Source organism: Microtus oregoni, unplaced genomic scaffold (assembly GCF_018167655.1).
Source record: "Microtus oregoni isolate MIOR12 unplaced genomic scaffold, Mior012 000031F_ref0000149, whole genome shotgun sequence".
Classification (NCBI taxonomy): Eukaryota; Metazoa; Chordata; class Mammalia; order Rodentia; family Cricetidae; genus Microtus; species Microtus oregoni.
This window is the reverse complement of record NW_024543090.1, coordinates 14,767,559-14,778,054: the sequence shown is the minus strand read 5'-3', so window position 1 is coordinate 14,778,054 and position 10,496 is coordinate 14,767,559. Positions and strand designations below refer to the sequence as shown.

The 10,496-nt window shown below is 43.4% G+C and overlaps 1 protein-coding gene across 1 annotated transcript in view; it reads right to left on the bottom strand.

The window, feature by feature from the left end:
- Positions 1-260: 260 nt before the first annotated feature.
- LOC121465670 (transmembrane and coiled-coil domain-containing protein 5B-like) overlaps positions 261-10,496 on the bottom strand; it is a 60,789-nt gene continuing 50,553 nt past the window's right edge. Inside the window, exons 3-13 of the mRNA XM_041678997.1 lie at positions 10,083-10,127; positions 9,296-9,445; positions 8,894-9,011; positions 8,548-8,598; positions 7,484-7,552; positions 6,396-6,452; positions 5,846-5,905; positions 5,236-5,300; positions 1,560-1,635; positions 1,240-1,283; positions 261-459 (exon numbers count right to left, since the gene is read on the bottom strand). Of these exons, the coding sequence (XP_041534931.1) occupies positions 261-459; positions 1,240-1,283; positions 1,560-1,635; positions 5,236-5,300; positions 5,846-5,905; positions 6,396-6,452; positions 7,484-7,552; positions 8,548-8,598; positions 8,894-9,011; positions 9,296-9,445; positions 10,083-10,117 (924 nt within the window). The 5' untranslated portion in view covers positions 10,118-10,127. The remainder of the gene's footprint in view (positions 460-1,239; positions 1,284-1,559; positions 1,636-5,235; positions 5,301-5,845; positions 5,906-6,395; positions 6,453-7,483; positions 7,553-8,547; positions 8,599-8,893; positions 9,012-9,295; positions 9,446-10,082; positions 10,128-10,496) is intronic.

The following is a 10,496-nucleotide window of genomic DNA, read 5'->3' as shown; positions in this document are numbered from 1 at the left end:
TGTCTGAAGAGAACAGAGAATTTGTGACTACATAAGAAAGGCCCCAGGATGCACAGACCAACACAGTGAATTCTGATCAAACGCATTCTGTATTCTCAGAGAGACACTCTAGGAGAGAATTAACATATAAAACTCAGCTGTCACATAGAGGCCCTGAGTCATAGCCATTTCCTTCCTGCCCCCCCCCATCACCAACACAGGGCCCCAGCCCCAGCCCCAACATTGGAGGTGCAATGTGAGGCCTGGCGGATCGCCTGCCGCTAGTGTGGTAGAACGTCTTCCACCTCTAGCGTAAGGAAGGGGAACAGTATGTCCCTCAGCCACTTCAACTTGCTTCTGCTCATCAGCATGGGTAGAGTGTCCACGAGGAAGTCCGGGTTTATGTACTGCAGGTGGAAGACCACACAACCCAATATCCGAAGGAAGACCACGATCATGAAGAAGAGGTAGTGGAAGTGTCTGCAGAGAGAAACTCATCATGAATATCCGGGAACAGAACAGCTTACCGTCAAGCAATGGGGAATGAACTTGTAAGTGGATGGTGGGTTGCTGCCTTTTGGCAAAACTGTCCAGGGTTCTTAGGGGGTAGGGGGTAGAGATGGTGAACGCAGATAACAGAAAACCTGCAATTTAGTGGTCAGGTATTGAATATTTCCAAAGGAATAGATGACCTTCTGGTAATCTCCATGGGGCAGGCCTTTTGGAGGTTAACTGTAAAAGTTCAAGATTGTGAGCCTCATGGTCATGGTGCTCTTTATGTCTCCTATAGCAAGTAATTCTAGAAAACTGAAGGTAAGTCTCTTTATTTTAAAAAATTTGAGAAAAGACAAGACAGAATGAAAGTGATTTCCCCCCCTATAATTTCTCAGCCCACAGTAAAACAGCAACGAAAGTTAATGTACCCTGTCCTCCTTTTTCAATAAAGGTAGCAAAGGTTTGGGATGCCAGCATCTGAAAAGCCAAAAGGGAGCACACTGGGGGGACATAGAGGAATCGAAATGAAATGTAACCTACGACTTTCATCCCGAGTGTCTCGGAAGGAGCCACTAATTCCTCCAGCTATTTAGAGCCATGCAAGTCTGCTGTCCTAACTCTGTAGATAGAAACTCTGCTCAGGGAACTCAGACTGCATGACTATCTGTCTGATGCTAATACTCATTCTTCTGGCCTGTATCAAGTCAACTGCACAGCGAATGTGGCCTGGACCAACTAGGTCAGGGGCACAATTCTGCCACTTACCTAAACAAAAACTTCTTCTTCTCTTTCTTAATGATGTTCTTCTCCTGTGGAAAGTAATGAACATGGTGGCCGGAATCTCAAAGAGAAGTGGCGCAATGGGTGGGGATGGGAGAGGGATGCTACAAGGAGAGACTTCACAGTTCGGTCGGCCATCTTTGCATTCTGGCTCTACCTTTTCCTAGATGCCGTGGTGTAGTGCCAGGCAACAGAAACTCACTTTCTAGCTCTAGGAAGTTTTAAAAGGAGGAGGGGTGTGAGAGAGATGTCCCAGGAAGAAGAAGGACTAGGGAAAAGCCCAAGCGTGGACAGGCAGGACTCACCATGTTGCTCTGAATGGTCTCTACCAGAGTTGCCCCAGGTTTCACTTTTTGGGAAGAGTCATTCTGGGCTTTGGACCTGCATTTAAAACAACACAAAAGATCAAAGCCAGTTATCATTTGAGACAACCCAAGGAACTGCTGCAAGAGCTTTCCTAAGTCATGAAATACCTGTGACATGCCTGAAAAATCATACAAAGACATTGGGAAACACGACTGATTCTTTTCCAATTATTTTCAAATTTACCATACAATTGGATGGCTTTTTCTCACACATGATTTATTATGCTTTCTTCCAATTTTTTCCCCTTTCCACATGACTTCTTGGTGACTCTTCCTTCCTCTCTGATTAATTCCCTTTCTCCCACAAGGATCTCCAACTTCTGCCTCCAGGTCACACATATCCTTTTATTTATTTATTTATTTTGGTGGGGGTATAGTGAAAAGTGAATCAAGGACCTTACATGTTCTAGGCAAATATTCTACCATTAAGCAACATCCCAGCCCCATTCTGTCCTGGTCAGAGTTTCTGTTGCTGTAATGACCAAAAGCGACTTGAGGAATAATATATGTCCACATCACTGATCGTTACTGAAGGAAGTCAAGACAGGAACTCAAACAGGGCAGGAGCTGATGCTGAGGCCATAGAGGAGTGCTGCTTATGGCTTGCTCCTCTAGTCTTGTTCAGTCTGCTTTCTAATAGAACCCAGGACCACCAACCAAAGGATGGCACCACCCAAAATGGGCTGAGCCCTCTACCATCAATCACTCATTAAGAAAATGCCCTAAGATTTGCCTACAGCCTGATGTTATGGAGGCATCTTCTCATTTGGGTTCCCTCCTCTCCAGTTACTCCAGCTTGTGTCAAGTTGACATAAAACTAACCAGCCCATACTCCATTCTTAAGAGAAAGATAATCTGTACCTAAACTTGGCCTAAATCTTTGGCTGACTTTCAAACTGAACTTCTCAGAGCAGTCGGTGAACAGCCCCACTGAGGTTATAAGACCCGACTGGAAGTTGGGTGGTAGTGGCGCACACCTTTAATCGCAGAACTCAGGAGGCAGAGGCAGGCAGTTCTCTGTGAGTTCCAGGTCAGCCTGGTCTATAAGAGCTAGTTTCAGGACAGGCTACAAAGCTACAAAGAAACCCTGTCTCAAAAAACAAACAAACAAACAAAAACAAAACAAAAGATCCAAACGTGAGCGATCACCAGAAACAGACTGTGTGGGTCTAACCTACCATAAAATGATATCCAGAAACTCCTGATGTCTGGATCTTTTTCTTCCTAGTAGCCCAATTTCTATTTTTCCCTCCAAGTTTAAACTATTCCATCCACACAATACACACAATGTTTGGCTTGACCTCAGGCCACAAGGCACCACATTGGAGGGAACAACTTCCTGCCATTCTCCTCTTCAACTGCCAACTCTTCTCTAACGTCTGCCTGCTTTTCTTCTCTCTTCAAACCCTTCTGGTCATTGTTAGTTTATTTGTTTTACTTAGAGTTGTTTCCGGTTACAGAATTAATACAGTAAACTTTTCCAGCACTTTTATGGGTATCTCCTCTTATAGTAATCAATCAGGGTGTAAAAGGAGAATCGGCACAGGCTCCTGGCTCTTCCATGATGACGTGGTTTGGGTCAGAGGAGCCCACTTCCAAAAGTAACTATAAAACTGGGAAAAATGCACCACCGACTCTATCGGAGACGGCCGTCAGGGGTCAAAGGGGAGCAAGCGCTCAAGTCAAGAGAAACCCAGGGGAGCTACTCATCACCAAGGCTCTCCTTGTGGTCCAAGCAGACAGCGGCGACGGCGACATCAACTGGCTGAGGAGGCAGAGTGCAGAGGTCAAGGCTGTCAAAGCAAACATCTGAATGGGCTTCCCTGGTAATGTGGGAGCTGGCCCCTAGTGATCCGTGTGTAATCAAGACTCAAAAGTAATCAGCAGCGCTAATGGATACAATTCAGTTTATCAGAGCCTATGCAGCTCTGCACTGTAGCAGTTATCAGCCATAAAACCAAACGAGCAGAACACTTACAATAGCAAAAACTATCAGCATGACTAAAGATGTATAAGATTACTGCACAGAAAGACAATACACTAAAGGAGAGGTAAAGATCTAAATCAATGGATGGATAAAGTTGGAACAACTGTTAGCTAGACATTAATTAACCTCCAAGTTTTATTCACAGATCCCAATAATTGCCATCTAAACCTCAGTAAGTTGTTTTTTGATGTTTGTGTTTTTGGTAGAAATTGAAACTGACAAAATATTTGTACTGAAGCTCATAGGTCCAAAAATAAGAGTGAAACACTTGTAGGCTGCATCTACCCTATATCAAGGCTAACTAGAAAGCTATAATAATTTAGACAGTTGAGTCTAGGAAAAAGGACAGAGACACAGATTAAGTGTATAGAATAAAGCATGTAAAAAGAGGCTCACAGGCATAAGGTCTACCAATCGAGAAAACCACCAGGTGCGCGGCAAACAGAGCCTCCCTTTAGACTTAAAAGTTTTAAACACGTGGAAGTTTAAAGACTATGCAGAGCTGGCTGGACACAGGAAGGACAGATTTCAGATGAGTACAAGTAGAAACAATAAATGTCTGGGGGAAATCCTGAACGAGGCATTCTCCTGAGAACTGAGCTCAAGGCCCGAGGAAAAGAACAAGCCAATAGGAATGGCACCTTTTCCCCCTGAGCCATCTTTCCGCCCAGCATTCTTGTGCTGTTGTCGTGGGTGAAGATACTGATACAAACACGAAAGAAAATTATTTCACCTAGTACAACAAAGATATGTGTACCCAATGACCCCTCAAAAATGGAAGGATACATCTACCAAAAGGCATACATGAGGATGTTTTCTAGCAGACTTTAATATCCCAAAAGTTGAAATAGCCAAAGTGTTCCTCAGTGATAGATATTGAGTCGTATTCATATAATGGAATATTATAAAGAGCAGGTCACATGATGTAGCAGAGCTAAGCCTCAGTGAAAGTCGGACGCAGAGAAGATAGACTGAATTCTTAGAAAAATCAAGGCTAGAATTTTAAATGGTCAGCCTAAGTAGTTACCTTTGCCAGGGGTATTGAGGGGGTAGAGGGTCTGAGGAACTTCTGGGGCTTATGATAGTCTATATGGAGATCTAAGTGGTCCTAGTGTGCTGATATATAGAAGAAACTATCAGCTACATCTTTAAGATGTGTTCAGCCTATGCATATTGTATAATATGTGATACAACTAAGAAGTATAAGCAAGAAAAAAGGGGGTCAAGTTCTGTGAACTACATCTACAGATTTCTGGTCATTCTATGGCGTCAATCTCCTAGGAAAGGTTGTGACACACACAGATGCCAGTAATATCTGTACCTTGCACGTAGCATCTCTTGGCTATAATTTTTCATCTCTGAATCTAGCTTGAGTAGTGTTGGGGACACTGTGTTCAACCAAGGATATAGGAAAAGAGCAGGTATCAAAACATTTCAGGTCCCAGTTATTGGGTAGGAGACCAGTCTGAATGCTGATGACTGTTCAGTCTGAGCGGAGGCTGCCAGGGATGACCTGCTTGCTGTAGGCCCTTTACTCAGTGACACCAATTGTTCCCAAGCTCTGCCCTGCAGGGAACTGCCCGGGGCAGGCACTGCAGTCCACCAGGGGGCGCCATTTCCCAGACTTACATTTCTTTTTCCAGCAGCGTTACTTCTTGTTCCTTCTCCATCTCCCTCAGAATTTCTTGGTATTTCTTCCCGTGGGGGCGGGCATCATAAAGAGAATTTGTGTTTTTATTTCAAAGTCACTGACAGGAATCTCGCACTAAAATGAATTCCTAACATTCCAAATACCTCTCTCACATCAGGGTGTATAAAATAAGGGGCATAAAAAAAAATCAGAGGAGTTAGTGACAGGATGGGCTTCTAGAGCCAAAGTTCCTCTTGGAGGCCTTGCTTGTACTCAAATCCCAGATCTGAACTGGACTAACGAAGTTCCCAGAGCATGTAACCTCGCTCCCCGAAGCCTCGGTGTCCTCCCAGAACTCCTCAGCCTTACTAGACAAATGGGTTCAGGGAAATACTAAAACACGAAACCAATTGGTCAAAGAGCTTTGCATAGCAGGGTTCAGCACATTGTCTAAGAGCACTCATATTTGGTGGCCATTCTGTTGAATAAAAGGCATTTCTCATGGCAGATGGAGAATAATAATAATAATAATAATAATAATAATAATAATGGCTTTCTCCTGACTCTGGGAGATCTGTCTCCATTCTGACTTCCCCAGTAACACTGTACCTTTATGTAGTGGGCCTGGTCTTCACAGAGTTCATGTACAGACTGGTAGTCACTTTGCATCTAGAAAAAGAAGAAAGCAAATGAACCTCATGAGTTCAGTCAGTACCAAGTTTTGGCTGTTTCCCTGGGAACCTGCCTTGTACATTGGACATGTGGTCCGTTACTTAGCAACTCCTTACTTGAAGGGAAACAACCACCTCGCAAAAGGTGACCTCATCATTCAGGAATAAGGCCCAGTTTTGAGTGGGGAAGGGGGAAAACTTCACCCATGTTGCCCTGTGCCTCTCTGGGAAACAAGAGGGAATACAATATGACTTTTAGATTTGAGATTCTACAAGGTAGCTGGGGCAGATGAGTGTTTTAAAAAATGTTAAGGCTAGGATTTAATGAAAATGTTTTTTCCACCTATCTTGTGAGTCAGAAATTCACTTGCCAGGTTTTCCTGCTCCACCCTTCCCATACCCTGAAAGCTTTCTAAGACCCTCGGGCTTTCCCTTGTGTTTATGCTCTAGGTCGACACTCAGTGGAAAAGGCGCCGATCTAATCAAACCTTGGCTATTTCCTTCTCTTGTTGTGCACAGGACTTGGTTGACTTTCGTAGTTTCACCTAGGGAAGATGGTAGCAGCAGAAAGTGAACAGCATTCCTTTGTGCAAGGACATCGCAAGGTAGCAGAAAACAAACTCAGAGTGCCTCTGGTGTATTGAGGACAAATGACAATTAAGTGAGGATATGGCCATTACCCGTTTCATAGATGAGAAAACTAAGGCAAAGAGAAGCTATATGCACAACCACATCTCAGAATGGCAGATCTCGCATTTAAGCCTTGGTGGGCAGACTCTCCGGTGAGTCTGGCCATTCTCCTTCCTCCTACTGACGGAAGCCCATCAGCCCCTTTCTCCCGCTCTTTCAGGATGGTGCATGCATGCTGTCTAAATCACAGGAGGGTCATAGGAGGTAGCCCACTTTTCCAGAGGAAAGCAGACAATTGGGGCTTTTGACAGTGGGCTTAGCCAAATGGCACACCTGCCCCCTAAAACTGCAGAGAGCTTCTCAGTAACTTTTACTCCCAATTTGAGTTCATTCCATTTGTCCATTAACAAATACCATTAGACATCGGCTATGTGCTAAAATGTTCTAGACATTGGGGTGCAAATGATATAGTTTTACCAACTAATATTCTCAGTTGCTATACTTTCTAGTAGAGGAAAAAAACAGAATAAAAATTTGAAAATAAGACGTACTCAATGAGCCACAGCTTGGCGAACCTTCTAAGATCATTGATGCATCCTTATTTAACTGTGGACACTAGCATTTTTTTTCCTACTTGAATGTCTGTATTTGTGTTGTCCTCATTTAGTTATAAACTTCTTCAGGGAAGACCCCAGTACATTTGTGGAAGGTGTTTCATTAACTGATGAGACGTTTGAGCCCTTCCCTTCACCCGAAGGGAAGGTAGGCCCCTCTGCTTCTAGCATGGAATGGAAAGATGCCCCATGGTAATAAAGGAAGCCAGCTCTTCACTAAGGCACAAATGGACATGCCTGGGTCACACCTGGGAGAGACTATGGAAACAGCCTCCCAGAACCCAAAATTGATATATGTCACACAATCTTCCCCAGGGTGCTATTCTACTCACCTTCAATTCTGCTATTTTCTTTTTCAGGGTTTCTGGATCAGGGCTAGGATTCTTAAGTTCTGTTGAAATCTGAAACATCATCCCAATAACTGAACTGATCAAGGCAAACAGATGAGCTAAGATAAAGTTAGACTGGAGTCTTCACTAGCAGACCAGTGTGGGTACCAGTTTGGGTACTGAAGCATCTTAGACGGAAACATGTCTCCTTAGCCCTGTGGAAGCTGCCTAACTCCATACTAAGTGGACAGACTTTCATTCTTTTAAATTCATAATTATTTGTAGTTGTGCATGTGTTTGTGTGTGCATGCGTGTGTAGGTATGTGCATGTGAGTGCAACTGTCTTTGGCATCCAGAAGGGGATGTCAAATCTCTTGGAGCTTGACATTGAAGCGGTTGTGAACCACTTGACCTGGGCACTGGGAACAGAACTCAGGCTCTCTGCCTGAGTATGTGCTTTTAACCACTAAGCCCTGAGTGGACATCTTTTCTGTCCCCAAGACCATCATAGCTTCTCAGCAAGGCGAGGGGAATGGACACAGTAGTAGGAGCAGGGGAGGAGTGGTAAATCATCATTCGCTTTGTAGTTCGTTCTTCTCCCCATGGTCTGCCCTTATCAGAGGACAAAGGCTGGTGTATTCTGGTGTATTTGTGTCTGTTTGAAGTCTCTGAAGGTGACTGGGGTTGTGAGCACAGAAATTTTACTGCCTTCTCCTTGTTTTTCTGACTAGAGAGTTTAGGACAATAACAACTCTATTAGGATTCTATTATGAGCTAGGATAAAGTTAGATTGGAATCTTCACTAGCAGAAGTGAAAACAGTCACATTTCAAAGATGGACTCTGAGTGTCTAAAAAATTCCTTCATTTGTGTGCAGTATATCACTTATATTTTATATGGTTACATATAATTAATAAAGATATATATGTACATATATATAATGTCTATATCTGACTATCCTCCCAGAACTCATCTCTTATATCTAATGCCCATTCCACCAGCCTTTTTTTTTTGTAATGACAATGTTGCAGGAAATGGGGTACCTTACACCCTGGGGGATCTCCTTACCCTATCCTGAAGTTGCATGATTTTCTCACTGAGGGTCTTGTTCTTTTCCTCCTGTAGGAAGAAGGAAATTAAGGAAACAAACGGATTCTGATCTCAACCTTTTCTCTTACCAAGGCAACATAAATAATATGTAGGGATCAATGGGTCAAGTTAAATGAAAAAGTACACCCTGGTCCAAGATGGGGCATCTGGGAGAGAGCCAAGGTCTTGTCCCCATGACTAGCGCCTCTGCCACAGAACTCGACCAAGCAGCTGTGACAGAGGCAGTGCCTATGCGGAGCCTCTTGGAGAAAGAAAAGAAGGATGAGCGCAGAAGCCATCTAAGGGTCTCTTTTAGAAATCTCACCAGCTTTGCTGTCTCCAGCTCCAGGTCCTTCAGGGCGTTCTCCTTTTGTATTGCGATCTCATTGAACTCATCCATCTCTGGGACTCTCTCAGTGGACAAAGCAATTTCTCTTTCAAGACTGAAAAACAGTTAACTCAGGTGTGGCTCAGTCCTTAGGAAGCCAAAAGCACACTGCCAACATCTTGGGTTGACAGTTGCAATAAAATGTCAACTAAATGAAAAAATTGAATGCAAAGATCTGTGCCAAGCCTTTTGAGGGCATCACAGTTCGTGTTTCAGGATTTAAATAACACACTGAGTTTTCCCTGAGGGAAGTGAACTTCCCACAGCACTCCCTCCACTTCCCTCTAACCTATGGACATGACTTGAGGGGCTTCACCTTCACCAAGGGCAAAGCCTGACCTTTGAATAGATTTCTCTTTCTTTTGAATCTTTCTGAGAAGAAGCTGGTTGGCCTCGTCCAGCCGTTGCAGATCCTTTTCAAGGTTGAAGTTCAGGTAGTTGAGATGCTGTTTTGCGGCTTCTAAAGTCGGTATTTCTGTTATCCCATGCCTATAGGAAAAGTGCCTTCAGAACTGAACTCGGACCAACACCCCTGACTTCTCACTCTTCAGTCTCCTGCTGTTTATGTGCCTAGTTAGTTCATAATAAACCAATTTCTAAGTGTGTATGTATGTCATGTCACATTATAATTTTAAGTATTATGAGTGATACTAGAATGCAAATGTTTTGTGAGCAAAAGGAAAAACCACACACACACACACACACACACACACACACACATATATATATATATGGTTGTACTCTAACTTGTTCCTTCCAAAATTTTACACGAAGAATATGGAATCATAGCAACACCTATAAGGCATTTACAGATTAGAAAATGAAAGAAATTTCTTAAGTTTTTTGTCACAAACTTGAATACTTTCTGTATAGTCTGTCAGAAGCCTCGGGTGGGAGGAAATAAGGGAAGGGGCTAGACCTTTCCCCTACACCAGGCTAGTGTGCTGGGAGACTGGGTAGCTTTTGCAGAAAGTCCCACCATGTCAGACTGATGAAGGGAAAATGGAACTGAAATTTTTACTCAGACTCTCTCAGGCTTGAGGAGGAACATCCCTCACAACTGTGGTCTGGATCGCAGGAAACTTCCAGAGCAGTCATCCTTCTGGCTCACTATTGTATCACTTACCCATTATCCAATGGGTTCTGTCCAATGTCTTCCATCGTTGGCTTCCTAGATGTGAATGCAGACATCTGTCACAAAAATGAAGGTCCTACTATCCAGCATGTCATTACCCAGAAAGGGGCTGGCAAAAATCGGACACTCTTTGGGCAAGACAGAGTCAAGTTGTAGCCTTACTGTATGTTCTCACTTTTCCACACTCAGTTCAACACTCTACACAAACTAAATTCCCAGCAAACTAGAGCATAGCTTGATTTTGGGATCTCAGAACCAATCACATTGGATGTAGAAATCTTTAAAATTTCTTCCATTCTGATCCTTTCCCTTTCTTGCCTGCACTTACTCTATCTAGTAGGAAAAAATTTCAGGGACATGTGATAGACTCATGTACGCCTATTGACAACTACAAAAATAATTTAT